This window comes from Mustela erminea, chromosome 4 (assembly GCF_009829155.1).
Source record: "Mustela erminea isolate mMusErm1 chromosome 4, mMusErm1.Pri, whole genome shotgun sequence".
In the NCBI taxonomy this organism is placed as follows: domain Eukaryota; kingdom Metazoa; phylum Chordata; class Mammalia; order Carnivora; family Mustelidae; genus Mustela; species Mustela erminea.
In genome coordinates, this window is record NC_045617.1 from 92416647 (window position 1) to 92431858 (window position 15212).

General features: G+C 44.4%; 1 protein-coding gene and 1 non-coding gene across 3 annotated transcripts in view; one reads left to right on the forward strand and one right to left on the reverse strand.

Annotated features, from left to right (window-relative positions):
• The window catches only part of CLIC5 (chloride intracellular channel 5), a 157464-nt gene that overhangs the window by 93864 nt on the left and 48388 nt on the right, over window positions 1-15212 (reverse strand). The window contains exon 1 of one of the 2 annotated variants that reach the window (XM_032340154.1): window positions 6038-6453. The exons of the other annotated variant lie outside the window; for it this stretch is intronic. Coding sequence (XP_032196045.1) covers window positions 6038-6100 — 63 coding nt within the window. The 5' untranslated portion in view covers window positions 6101-6453. Of the gene's footprint in view, window positions 1-6037; window positions 6454-15212 lie in introns of those variants that run through there. 2 annotated transcript variants of the gene reach the window in all.
• LOC116589587 lies at window positions 9204-9310 on the forward strand. The gene has a single exon (XR_004285355.1). It is a non-coding gene; the product is annotated as a U6 spliceosomal RNA (small nuclear RNA).

The window sequence follows — 15212 nt, forward strand, 5'->3', positions numbered from 1 at the left end:
CCCCTTGACCACATATATGTGTTTCCAACATAGATTATACTCAGGGAGCTGGCAGACAAATTGCCCAGTACTTGGAGTGCTCCCTCAGAATGCAAGCAGAATCAGATCTAGGATGCCCTGGATAGAGAGAACCTTCTTATCACTGACCCACATCTTCCGGAAAGCCATGCTTACCCACTTTGCTCCTTCGCTATTTCTAGTCCTCCAGCCCTGATGACAAAGACCAATGAGGATGTCTCCCATACGACAGTTTTTGAAAATACCCGCTATTGAGAGTCTGTTATGCTGTTTGTATAGACCAGCAAGACAATACCGTGGCTATGCAGAGCTAGAAGTTTGCAGGGAGGAATGGGTCCTCCTGAAACCAAAGGATGTGGACTCTAGAGCCTTCTTTCTCATCTACGGGCTGGAGTTATAGACATCTTCCAGTGAAGCCCGGCCCAGAGCCCAGTGACAGGAAAAGGAAGGAAGCCACCGAAATAACAAGGTCAGGGCCAATGTAGCCCCCCAGCGGTTTGAGGCCTCCTGGCCCTGCCCCCAAAGCTATGTGAGGGCTCCCTGGGATGAGAGAGGAGAGAGGAGAAAAACCGACAAGAGAAATTAACGTCCCTGGAGCTTGCAGAGCCCAACCACTGGCCAGGGATCTGCACCTCGCCTGCAGCCAGGCCAACCACATCATTCAGTCAGTGACCTCTGTGGGCCTCCAGCTCCCAGAGAAGCAGCTCCGCACACACAGTCAGAGCCAGTGATGGTCACACGGGGCTCCTGCTCGGAGACGAGTCTGAGTCCTGTCCCAGTGACAAGGCAGGCACAGACAGGTTTGAGCCTGTGACTTCTCGGACACGCCAAGGAAGTGCAGTTCATGGTCTTGGCATCTCCCTAAGGAGGCTATACTGGGCCTGCAGAAGAAGTTACATTTTTGCCGCAGATTCATACTTAACTTATTCTAGTGCTCACACCAACACCTCAAAACGTGTCCCACCATGATCAGCACAGCACTGGTAAGAAAATTGGCAGAGAGCCACGGCAGCCTGTTCCAGCCCGCCCAGCTGGAAACCCACAGCCTGCTCCCTAAAGTGGGCCCTCTCCCACCATGCCTCCTGCTGTCACTAAAAGGGGCCCAGCACGTGGCAACAGAAAAGGAATCCAGATGAGAAGGTGTTTGCCAGATGGTCTAAATGGATGGAGTCTTTGCCCTGGCTGGAGAAAGGCAAGCTGGGGAAGCAAGAACTGTGGGCAGGGAGGCAGGAGCTGAGCACGCTAACAGCAGGCTTCAACACCTGTAAACCCACTGCCCCTGCCACCAGACCTGAGGCATGCAGGAAAAGTCACACTCACAGACATGGCACGACGGGTGAACTTGTGTATTGGTTCCTGACCCCAACCCAAACCCGGACTCATGAAAAAGAAAAACAGTTGCTTAATGTACTGAAGGGAACAGCAAAACCTAATGCTCCCACATTTAGGTGAGATGTCCAAGGAACCAGGCAGCCAGCGGGCAGTGGGGATCTGAGAGGGAATGCCACAAGATTTGATCTTGTCTGTTCTGGAAGTCAGATGACTATACAATGGGTCACCACGACTTGACATGTGCTCTGCACCACTGTCAGAGCCTTCCAGATCACTCAATAAATAAAACAGCTAGTCATTTCCACCCAACAATCAGCAGGACTCTGTTTTATTTCCCCCAAGCTGAATTGATGGTTATTTAACTAAACCGACCCCATGCACGGATGGTTCTGGAGTCCTGTGGATAGGGCTTCATAGTCCGTCAGCATCTGTTAACTGAGCACAGATAGGGTACAAGCTCTGTATCAACAACACTCCTGATCATGACGCCCTGAAGCTGTTAGAAATTTTGGGCACTAATTCCCTGTAGGACGGCTACCTATTTTAGCCGTGGCAGACACTGCCTGAGGTCAGACTTGCCTCTGATCATGACTCAGTGGCTCTCTATCCGAACTGCAGCCTAGAGTCACCTGGGTGGGGGTAAGAAATCTGGTTCTGGGTCTCCTTCCCCCACCCCAAGGGATTTTCCTGTAATTGATCAAGAAGTAGCAGTCATCAGGAGTTCTTAAACCTTAAACCTCCCCCAAACAATCTAAATATGTAGCCAAAGTTGAGAACCACTGGTTTCTATTGAAATTCACACCCCTGGCAGCAAGAGATATTTGCAACAACTTTGGTGGTGTTCTACTTCTTGGATCCGAGGATGGGACTGGCTGTCCAGGAGTCAACACAGATGGGCGGTTGATCTAACCTACTCAGCACATCCTGTATTTGTTTTTCCAAATCACTTTCTGTTTTGCTTTTACTTCCTTGCTCTTTCTTCTTTCTATAAACTACATTGGCTGCCACTGTCAACTGTCGAACCTGTTGTCTTCCCCTTACACTCAAAGTCCAAGCTGTACATGATCCCATTTATTTATTCTTGAAATAGCCTTGCAAGTGAGGAAGGAGGCAGGCTTTTGTTCCCTAGGGCAAATCGGGGGCCTGCAGATCAGGAAAGGTTTTATCTGCCATGGAATTCACATTGTTATTTTACTCATATGTGTTTATACCAATTTTCATTTACAAAGTACTTTCACCTACTTGCTCCTGTGGAATCCTCACAGCATGTCCGTGGAGACAGTATTCCCATAATCAGGGAGGCCACACATCCTGATTTGCCTGGGAACAATTCTTGGTGACACCTGCTGTCCCAACCTAATTATTCATAGCACCCCTTTTCACTCTCAAACCGAATGTTGTCGTCTGAGCCATAAAATATATGATCGCCATCATATAATTGTGGTTATTTATAACCATATAACCATCCTCTTGTTTTCAAGAGGAGGCTACTGAGGCTCATAGAACTTAAGTAATGTGTTCAGTCATGAGTTAATTAGAAGCAGGGACAAGACCCAAACTCATGTCCCGTGTCTCCAAGCCTCTGTCTCATCCATGGAGCCTCTGTGAAATATTATATCAGAGCTGAGTTACTCAAGACTTTCTCATTGGTGATGAAGAAACTAAAAATGTCACTACTAACATTCCCTGGAAGGGGGGCAGAGCACAGCAGGCAGCGTTCTATGACAATAGAGAATGGTTTAGTGAGGTATCAATGAACTGCCTAATTCAGCCAAAGAAGGTATAAGGCCTGACATACGGGTCTTTGGAAAAGGAAGAGGAAGAAATTCGGAGTCCAAACAGGAACATTTGAGGAATGGATCTGAACGTTATTTACAGCGTACTTCTGAGCACAGGTGTTGTTCAACCATCAAACGGGCAGAATCATCCTTCTTACTTCCCTAGGTTGTGACATGGGGCAAACTGTGACTCACTGAACATCAGACAGCAGGAGCTCTCACGAACTCCCTGTGACTTGCATTTTTTTGTTTCCTTCATTTTTCACAGAAGTGAACCAAGGCTAATACACAGGGAACAAGGTAAGGTATTTGAATGTGTTTCAGAAATTCTAAAATGCTGCCATTTATTATTATTATTATTATTATTATTATTATTATTATTATTATCAAGAGCACCAGCAGTAGTAGTCATAGTACTTAACAGACGCTGATAAGCAGGTGATGTGGGATAGAATTGTGTATCCCTGAAACTCCCTGAGTGACCCAGGTTTTGAACGACATGCCCAGCATACCAGCTGGGTAGAGAGGAGGTCCCCTGAAGGAGGTGTTGAAAATGACACATCCCACTCTGGGTGGGGTCCCACCTGGCCAAGAGGCTTCCTAGAAACCAACCCACCCTGCTCAGCAGAAGATGCCTCAGGCCCCAGATGCCTTCAACAGGAAGGCCTTTCTCATGGGAATCACACAGCTAAGAGAAATGTCCAACTTTGGGAGGACCTGATTCTGTAGATCAGGCCCTTGTTTCCCTAAAATAAAACCATTCATAACCTGGGTGGGATCTTTACTTCACAACATTTTCAGCCTATGTGAGTCCCTGGAAATGGTAACTGCAACCAAGAACGTCAAACAAGAGGGGGGAAAAAATCAAGAGCTTTCCTATCAGCTTTTTGTCCCACAGTCAATCCAGTTTTTGAGTTAATCATGAAGGCCTGCCTGGCCATGGATCTCTTTCCTTTAAGACAAAACAACAACATGGGCATTTTAGAATTCTTTTAGGGGCCCTGGGGGCTATGCAGTGAGCTTTTTATATAAATGGAGAAAACCTTCAAAGCTGCCAACGAGGTTCCAAAGGTGCAGGCAGAATCGGTCTCAATGCCTAGTAGTGGGGCAAAGGGCTCCTTTGGCTCTAAAGAGTCAATTTGTGTTTCAAATAGCTTTCAGGAACTTGACACTATGAAACTACCTGCTCCCAGGAAATCTGAGAAAGTCCTAGAATAGCTTTCTTCAAGGAGAGCGGGGAAACTCATCGCTTTGTTAAAGCTCTCCCTGCTGGTTCCCTAGACCACAGACCTGGACACCAAGGTCCAGAGCCCCCATTTCTGGCCCTTGGTCCAACGCTGCCAAACTTGCAAGAGGACGTGACCTCTTTCATCACCCAGGTCTGCCAAAGGACCTGGTAATCCTGCCTAGAAGGGTCCCAAAAACCAAACGAGACAAAGGCCACCTTTGAGGGGAGAGAAATAGCCTTCGCAAAGCAAATGTCACTAAATGACAGGTGTGATTTCTATGGATAATTTTGAAAAATAAACCCAAAGGACGTAACACCTGGCTGAAGAAAATGTAACAGACCTTTGTGGTAGGCTGGGCCAACTGGGACAGACCACTTACAAATGTAACATAAGTCACAACCTGAGGGGTTTATTTTTTTAGGCACCGAAAGATACCAAAGACCAGAAGGTGGTTATCAAGGTTTCTGTAGGTCTTACACTTTTTTGTGACAATTTCTCTGTCTAATTAGCTTGGAATTCAGGGTAATTTACCCCAAAAAACATCTTTCCCACTCCAGGGAATACATATGCCTTTTAAATGCACCCCAGGAGACCTCTAAAAGGTATCAAGGACTCCCCCCTTCTCAGTTACCTGGGCATTTCAGGAAAACTGCAGTGAAAGGGTATTTTCCTCATTTGAGAAAAGTCCTGGAGCTCAGGCAGCCAGCGGACTCCCCTCCCCCAAGTCCTGGCGAGGCTTTCTGCACCGCCCAGGAGGCAACTCTCCTGCCGCCTCAGGTTTCCCAGCTTCTGCAGTGTGTCGGCCACAGCGAGGACTGATCAAATGTTTCTTTCTTACAATACACCACCGGGCGGACCCGGGAAACGCTGCCTCGCCGGCATCCATCCCTTTCCCTCCTACGGGTTGCAAACGAAGTGCAGCAGTGTTGAGGGAAGACTGTTTCACCCAGGGAGCAAGGCGACTTAACTTGGTTTGTTCACTGTGCTCCTCCATCCCCTTCTGCCCCAAGTCCACCTGGGTTTCCCCCACTGCCCAACCCTTAGCATTTCCTGATACTACCCCGTGGAATCATGATTATGACAATAGTAGTAATGTGGGCGAAAGGAGTGTTTGTTTTCTGCTTTGCAGGTCACAAAGCAAGAAACACCTTTGTTTCCTTCTGCTTTTCTTTGAAGTAGCTCTGAGCCGAAGAGAGAAAGAACCTTTGAAGAGATGTTATTTTTATTTTGTCAGAGAGAATTATATCCGTAAGGTTTCCTTTACTTCCCGTCCCTCTCTTACCTCCCTGTGCCCTGCAATTTTAGAAGAAAGGTTCAGTGGTCCAGCCATGCGTCTGCCACCCCCTTATACCTCAAGATACCCTTCAAGACTCGCCAAAATCGCACCGGGCAGGGCTCAGGACTGATCCACTGGCCCTGCAGCTGGTTTGACAAACTGCGGGCCAACAAGAAGACTGGCGGCCACCTGCCGGATTGCGCCTGACTCCCCGACATCCCGGAGCCCCGAAGCAAGGCTGTCCCGCTTGCAGGAAGGACACCCAAGGGAGCGCTAGGGCCGAGACGTCCTCCCTGGGGAGAGTCCAGTGTCCCAGCTCTGTCTGCGCTGGCACGTGAGCCCGCGCCACAAGGAGCCCGACTGCTGGAGCGACAGGTGCCGCGAGCGCCTGGATGCCAACCTACCTTCACGAAGAGTTCGATCTCGGGGTCCCTGTCGTCCCCGTTAGCTGTCGCCGAGTCCGTCATGCCTTCGGCGCCCGGGGCCAGCGTCCCGGGCCGAGGAGGCGCCACCTCTGCGGCGCCTGGGCCAGCCCTCTGCGCTCCTGCTCTGCGGGGCCCTTCTTGAGAGCGGCGCTTATTATTATTATTGTTGTTTTCAAATCTATTTCCCAAGCCGGGAACAGCAGTGTCTGAGAGATCAGTGTTCGGAGAGATCACATGCAAAGGAGGGAAGCCAGAGGGGACAGGGGGCAAGGGGGAAAGGTGGATTCAGGGATGGCAGCAGGTCCCCGGAGCAACAAGTGCCGGGCTGCAGGGAGGTGTCACAGGATCCGCGCTTGTCAGCGATCCCCGCGTCGCCGCCAACGCGCCCAAAATAGCCGGAGGCCGCGGGGCGGGGTCAGCCCGGGCGGGGCGGGGGGGGGGGAGGGGCACCCCGCCAGCGCGGCCCCTGCCCTGGCCCTGGCTCTGGCCCCCGCTCCGCCCCACCACCCCAGCCCAGCAGCGCCCCAGGCGCGGCCCAGTCGGACTGCCACTGCCACCGATTCAGGGGGACCTTCTGGGAAAGGTACGGGGAGGGAGAAGGAGTCCAGGCGAAGAGGAAAAGAGGAGAGAAAAGATGGCTTTAAGTCTTAGGTTTCATTAATGATGCTTTAGCACCCTCCACTTCCCAGTTACTCCAAAACCAGCGTTCCCCCCAGGAAAGCCCCTTCCTGACTTAGTGATGCTCAGAGTGGGGAGGAGCTTGGAGAGAGGACAGAGAAGGAGAGGATTCCCCCCACCCACCCCATACAAGCCATCCACATGCTGGGCAGGGCTGGTGTGTGAGGTAGAGGGCTGAGCCCAACTGGCCAGATGCGTCCAAAGCCCAGGACCTGTGTCTTTCTCATCTTCTGGGCTTGTTTTTCCCTCCCTTTCTTTCTCTGTTCTTTTCTTTCCTCCCCTTGCTTTCCTATTCTTACTTCTGTTCCCTGTTTTGCAGTGAAGTATGATACACATGTAGGAAAACGCAGGTAAATGCTCAGTTCAATGAACTGAAGCCACGCATGGAGCCCCAGACAAAGAAATAAAATGTTAGCTAGGAAGCTTTTCCTGTCTCTTCTCTTCCTTTCCTGCCCTTCCACACCACCCCCTCCATCCCTGTAACCATTATCCTGACCTATAACAACGCAGGTTAGTTTTGCCTGGAATCTTACAGTAAAGGCTGTAAATACTCCTTGATGTCTGGCTTCCTTTGCTCACCATGACATTTGTGAGATTCATTGATTCCGTTGTGTGTAGTTGTAAATCATCCCTTTTCATGGCCACATTTATGTATCCATTTTTCAGGTGATGGACATATGCATAGTTTCCAGTTAACCACTACTGTAGATACTGCTGTTAAGAGCATTCTATCAAGCATCCTTGGGTAATACAAGGACACTTCTCTGTTGGGCATATACTTATAAGTGGAATTTTTAAGTCATAGAGTATGAGAATATTCTTCTTGAATCAACACTGCTAGACGGTTTTTCAGAGCAGTTGTACCAATTTGCATTTCCACCTTTCACTTCGTTTAAAAATAGGTACTAAATCTTTGGCATCTGAAATCTGGTCAGTTTTGGTTTGTTTTCTCTGCCTTCTCTTTGCTTGTCCTGTTTGTGTTCTGGCTTGCCTTGCTCACAGATACGTATGTATTTCACAGCTTTGTAAGAAAAAATTTAATCACTTAATAATAAAAATAGGTAATAGTTCTTAGTATGTACCAGACAAAAATGCTCAGCACTGTACACCTTTACTTGTTGAGTCTTTACAAATAAGATTATTATCCCAGTGTTCAAGGTGGGGAAACAGAGGCTTAAAATATTTCAATAACTTGTCCCTGGACATCCAGCTAGAAAATGGTGGATTTGAACACAGAAAGAGTGAACCCGTTCTCTCAACTACTCTACTAACTGCCTCTTTCCAACTTAGCGCACACTGGGTAAGTCACTTTGAAGAAACAAAGACACTGTCCTGGTCTGAATGGAGATTAAGATCCATTTCCGGGTAACTGTCACACGGAAGGAAGACGAAGCTTATCACATAAGTTGGGCAGGTGGAGGAGCTCTATCAGTCAGCATGGAGGCAGATCATTCAACACAGCTGGAGTGGGTAGAGGGCAAGGCCTCATAAAGCAGAAAGCACTTTGACTGAACCTTCCTGACTGGTCGGACATCTGACAGATGGAGAAGATGGCGTGGTATCCCGACCACCCTTTATGGCAGGCTGTTTCCCCATAAAGTCCAAGTACAAATGCTTCCTTCTCACTGAACAGTCAACAAGTCCAAGTTTGCAACCCTCACAGTACACTACGGCTCAGTCTAGATGAGGTTTCATTGCCCTCTCCTCCTCCTTGGTTTTCGGCTTACATCACCAAAGCCTTTAGAGAAACAGTCACCTTCCCAGCTGTACCTTCTGAGCCAATGACTGCATACTCTGGGAAGGACAAGGGCACAGAGGGAGACTGATACCTTCACTGCGTGCCCCATAGACTCATCACTTCCCTGCTCTGGACTCTGGACACTATTTGCAATAGCAACTGTGGCAGAGGTAAATAAAATTATATGCATAAAATGCCTTTGAGGGTTATTTATTTTTAGATGAAAGATGCTTTACATGTGTGATCATTTTCTTGGCTATGATCTAAACAGTGTCTGTTATGACCTCCACTCTCCTTAATTCCACATCTAGCAGAGCCAGCCTCTCTTTCATCTTCTCCAGATATCTACTGCTTATTGGAAAATGGACCAGTTCTCTTTTAATTTCTAGATAATACCTTCCATTTAGACATCCCTCCAGATAACTGGTAGTTTTGCTATTATAAACATTCATATTGCAAAACAACAAAACAAAAAGTCAGCTTTGGTGATAAAACATTTTTGTGCATGTTTCTAGTTTTTGAATTTGCATTCTGCTTTAGTTCAGGATAACATGTCTTTATTTTATACCCTTTAATGTCAAATTATTATTGGTTAGAGTCAATTATGGCTTTGTCCCGAGAAAAACACATCCTTGGTCATAGACTATGCTTCTAATAATCATAGTTTCACGAAGTTGGTGCAAGTTTTGGGTAAATATTTACCTTCAAAGGACTTCAAAAACACCTTCAGTGCTCACTGGGGCTGCACATAGACTAAAGTTGGAAAAATACAGAGAAGATTGGCATGGCTCCAGTGAAAGGATGATGTGCGAGTCTGTGTACCACCCATACTTTTGTATGATTGTTGAAAGCAAAAAATTATAACGTGTCTTGTGGGCTTTTCAATATATTTGGTTTCAATGAGATGTAAACTGATTTATATAATGGTAAGGTTTCTATACTTCACTTGAAGTGGCCAACTATGAACTCTAAGAAGATTGATAAAATTTAGATATGTGTGTTGTAACCACCCTGAAAGCAACAACTAGAAAAGTTAAACAGAGAGATATAGTGAAAAGCCAATAGATATATTAAAATATAATGGGAAGAAATCTTCAAATAATATAATAAGTTTGACGGGGAAAAAAAGAGCAAACACAAAATGTATTGTAAAATGGCACATTTTCCTCCTCTAGCCTTCTCCCTACTCATTCATTCTCTCTCTGTCTCTCTCTCTCTCTCTTTCTCTTTCTCAAATAAATAAATTAACAAAAAATCTAAAAAAAAAAAAGATATGACAACTCTAAATACGTACCTAATACCAGAGCTAAATATGTACCAAATACATCTAAATACATACCAAATATATGAAGCAAAACTGACAGAACTCAGAGTAGGAAGAGTCAAATCACAATTGTAGTTCGAGGCTACAAAATTTTCTCTTAGTAATTGATAGCACAAATAGACAACAACAACAACAAATCATCACGAATATAGAAGATCTAAACCATACTATCAGCAGTTTGGCCTAATGAACTTTTATGGAGTATCCCATCTAAATAACAACAGAAAACACACTATTTTTACCCACATATGGAATATGCACCAAAGTGAACCATATTCTGGGTCACAAAGTAAACATGTTTCAAAGAGTCAAACTCTGCTCATAATAGAATCAATTACATTAATAAAAAATGTTTCTGGAAAACCTCTAGGTATTTGGAAATTAAGCAATTCACTTTCAGAAATTCATTGGTCAATAAAGAAGTCTCAAGGATAATTAGAAAACATGTTGACCTGAATGTAAATGAGCATACAATGTATCAAAATTTGTGGGATGAAACTAAAGTAGCCCTTGAAAGAAATTTATGTTTGAAATATTCTGTTTAGAAGGAAATTCAGGTCTCAAATCTAAGTTTGTACCTTAAGAAACCAGCAAAACCTAAAGCAAGGAGGAAAAAAAATATAAGGGGGGAAAAAATGAAACTGAAACAAGACAAAACAACAGAGAAAATCAATGAAACCAAAAGCTAATTCTTGTAAAGGATTGATAAAGTTAATAAATGTCTAGCTAGATTTGCAAAAAGAGAAAGAGAGAAGCTATATATTATCAGTATGGGTATGAAAGATGGGATAGCACTACCACAGTCATAAAAGGATAATAAAGGAAGGATATAGACAACTCTCTGCGCATAAATTGGAGACTTCTGTAGAACCAAATCTTCAGAGAAACAAACTAACAAAACTCATTCAAGAAGGAGGAGAAAAGTCCCATATACACTAAAGAAATTAAATTCATAGTTGAAAATCTTCTCCCTGTCAAAAAAACCTCCAAGCCCAGATGTCTTCATTAATGAATTCAACCAAACCTTTAAGAAAGAAATAATACCAATTTTATAAATCTCTTCCAGAAATAAGAAGAGGAGGAAACAAAGAATGTGTATCCAGAGTTTGTAAACAATTTTTACATGTCAAAAATAAGAAAACAAACAACCCAATTAAAAATTAGCCAAAAGAGTCTGGACGTTTTACCATAGATGACATACCAATGATAAATCAGCACATGAAAAGATGATCGACATCATTATTGAGTAGAGAAATACAAATAAAATGATACAATATACCCATTAGAATGGTGAAAATAATACACACACGATAATCCCATGGGGTAGCAAGAAGGCAGAGCAGCGGGAACTACCTCCCATACATTATCAGTGAGAATGCGGAACTATCCGTCACTCTGACGAAACAATTTGGTAATTCCATGTAGAGTCAAATACAAGCTACCCATAAGACACACTTGTCACCTCCCAGGTGGTATCCTAGAGCAATGAAAACTTAGGTCCTCCCAAAAACCTGTCCGTGAATGTTCATAGCAGCATAATTCAAAACTGACGCAAACAAGAAACCACCGAAATGTCCCTCAGTAGCTAAAGGAAGAAAAGAATTGTGGTACATCCGTACAACGATAGAGCACTTAGCAATAAATAAGAATGAACACATACAAAATGGACCAATCTCAGCTGCACTATACTAAGTGACTGGAGGAGATTATGCTGAGTGAAAGAAGTCAAGCAGAGACAGTCAATCATAATACGGTTTTTGGGTGAAGCATGGTGAATGCTTTACCAAACCCCAGTGTTCATTCAATGCTTTACTGGTGAAGCATGAGGAATAGCATGGAGCACATTAGGAGAAGGAAGGGAAAAATGAAGCAGGGGGCAGGGAGGAATCTGAGGGGGAGACGAACCATGAGAGACTGTGGACTCTGAGAAACAAACTGAGGGTTTTGGAGGGCAGGGGGTGGGGGATGGGTGAGCCCGGTGATAGGTATTAAGGAGGGCACGTATTGCATGGAGCACTGGGTGTTATACCCAAATAATAAATCTTGGGACACTACATCAAAAACTAATGAGGTACTGTATGGGGACTAACATAACATAATAAAAATTAATAAAAAATTAAAAATAAAATAAAATAAAAATTTGAGTCACATAAAAATAAAAGATTGCATACTGAATGGTTCCAGTTATATGACATTCTAGAAAGGCAAAATTATAGCGACAGAGAGCACATCAGTGGCTGCCAGCTGTTGGGACCGCAGGGAGAGGGGAACCTACAAAGGGGTAACATGAGGGAATTTTTCAGGTGATCAAACTATTCTGTATCCTGTTTTTGGTGATGGTTATAGAGGTTTCTGCATGATTAAAACATACAGAATGCTATACCAAAATGAGAATTTTCTGTAAATAAGTTTTTCAAATGATCAAGATTCTTAAACACTTCAAAAAAAAACGTAAAGCTGCTAGATTTTTTTTTTTTTTATCCCCTTTCCACACCTTCTTTGTTTCAGATCCTTAGTATCAGATCTTATCTTACCCTGGACTTCAGATACATAAAACAAGTCTCTGTTCCATGAGACCTAGTGTTCCCAATTATAGTCAATAAAGTAAAACAAGCCTTCACTGAAATAAAAAAATGAAACAACAAAATAAGCACATTTAGACCAAGAGAGAGAGTGTGTGTATGATAAATGGACATTTATTATGAAATAATGATGATCCTTCTAGGGAGTTGTTGTTTTGTTTTTCTTTTTTTTTAGAAATATCTCACCCAGTACCAGAATATAAGCCCATCATCAGCTACAAACTCCAACTTTTATATGCCTAGTGATATTTAGTTGAACCCACTCACTTTGCCCAGGGTGGTGGCTTTTTATGAGAATCAGATTGTCCCTTTCTGACATTCTTTACAAAGGATCTCCTGGAACATCTCAAGGGTTTAAGGTTCAAGCTGAAGGGACCATCTGGGTTTGATGACAGCTGCAGAAACCCCAGTTACACGGTATCTCTGGGGGAGGACCAGGTGGGTATAGACAAGGGGGCATGTCGTGGAGCAATTACACCCACATGAAGGCTCAGGTGGGCCTGTGAGGAGAGTTAGGGTGGGTTGCTAGTTCCATCTATTCCTTTATAAATGAATGTGCCCTTACGCATGCCGAACTTGACCAGTAACCTTGGTCCCTACAGCAGTCTGCCTACAGTCTCCCAGGGAGGGGACTGGGAACACGCTGGCCTGAAGCCAAGTGTCCTTGTCAACAACCGGTGCTCACCCACTGATTCACTCATTACTCATTCTCTCCACCAGTGTTTTGGGGGCAGACTGCTCATGCTCATTCTAGAACCCTCCGAGAACAGGCTGTGCCTATTGCCTCCTGCTGACGAGCAATCTGTGCTCCTGTGTTATGCCTTCATGGATTGCCTTCTGTCTTTTCCACAAGATCAAGAACTCCTTGGGGGCAGGAATCCAGTGTCATGGGTCTTCCATATGACCTTCAGAACATAATGGTTCCCTGCTATAGACTTGTGAACAACCACCACCAAAAAACAAAAACAAACCAACAAACAAAAAATCCACTTGTCAACAAACTGTTAATAATCCAAGTACAGCTGGAAAAATAATTGTTGTTGGAATGAATTAACAGCAATGAATTATCAGACAGCTCTTTTATTCCCAGGGTCCTCCACGACTAAGGATTCAGCCCTTATTTTACTCAAAGGCTGACATCAGTGAAATGAACATTAGAGTGTGGGGTTTGTATAAAGATTCTAATTTTGAAGTAAAATAATATAAAAGTTAACATTCCTAGGGGTCCGCCACATGCCAGGGACTCTAAATCATTCTTAAGCTTGCTTCGTCTCTATTATAACCCCCACGACAGGTGCTATCAGTCCCATTTCACAAATGAGGAAGCAAAGACTTAAGAAGGTTTAGGAACTTGCCCAAGATCACACGCATCATTATAAACAACACAGCCGGTATTCTAACCCAAGGTCTCTCCACCGCAGAAGCCTGTCTTATTAACCCCCATGCTTTCCAGTGTGTGAGAAGGACAATGCAGTTGGAGAAGGCTGGGATGATGAAAGAGACTTAGAAATTGCTTCTTGAGTTGGAATCAGTGAATGACTCGTCTTGGATAAGGAACAGGTAGAACTGGGGATTCTGGAACCCTCCTTCACTCTGCTTAACCTCAGAGACACCAGAGAAAGAGCTGAAAAAAGAAGCAGGCACAAAAATGTGGCACATGAAAAAGAAACAAATACCTAGCCCCTAGAGAAAGGAAAGCCATGGGAGACAAGAGGCCAGAGCAAAGTGATCTGAGGTCATGTTCTATTGCAGCACCATGAATTTTTGGCAGGATTTACTGCTCTGGTAATTGGCTCACTTAATGGCAAAGTTCATACTTTAGTCACAGCAAGATCACATTAAAATACAACTATTACACAAATATATTTTTTAAAGCCTTGGACAGGATCCAAGATAAACACATGTGTAACAAAATTCAAAAAAACTTTTTGACCCATATAACTTTTATGCACACATCTAATTTTCTTTTGGACAACAGGCCCATCTTGCCAACTGACCAGAGATAGCCCTTAGTAACTCAAAAAAAGGCATGGTATTCCAGAGGCCCCCAGCCCGGGGGGTGAGGGGGAGAGAAAGATAAGGAATGTTGGGGAGGGGGAGTCAGCTTGTCCATGGGTGGGAGCAGAATACAAAATGAGTTGAAGGAAGTGGGCAAACATCAGTGACCAAGCAAATTAGAATTCTGAAAGCAAAAGCGAATAGCTGTTACGATTAACAAACAAAATCCATTTGCTTTTTGTTAAAGGACCGCGTATTACCCTGGGAATCTACACCAGCTCCATTCGCAGCCCATTAGGTTCCAGCGGACTTTCAGGGGTGGGCAGGTGACTGGCGTGGGCCAATGGGAACACAGAATCCCTGGGAGCACAGTGATTGGTTCAAAATGGACACATGATCAACTGGGACCCAATGTTCCATTTTTAAAACGAAAAACAAGGCACGTCTTCCAGTAGACTGGTGAAGCAAGCTGCTTAGTGCAAGTTCGTGACATTCTCATTTAAAATCTAGTTGGCAAAGAATCAGTTTTTAAAACTGCATTTATGGGCTCCAGGTGGCAAAGTTAGTTAAGGCTGTCCCTTGTAACTCTTAGAAGATAGACTGTGAATCCTCACTATGATGTGATAAAAAAAAAGATCAGCCTTTGCTCAGATTTGGGCCTTTTGTCAGAAATGTGCTTAAGGGACAATTTTCCTTCTGCTGCGCTTGCAGAGAAACTGCAGGATGGTGCCAGGGCTGCCTGCTCTGTCTTGTCCCCTCTAAGACAGAACATAATCAGAAAGTAAAGCCAGTAGAGAGAAAACAAGGGCTAAGAGATGGAGAAAGGAAGCCCAA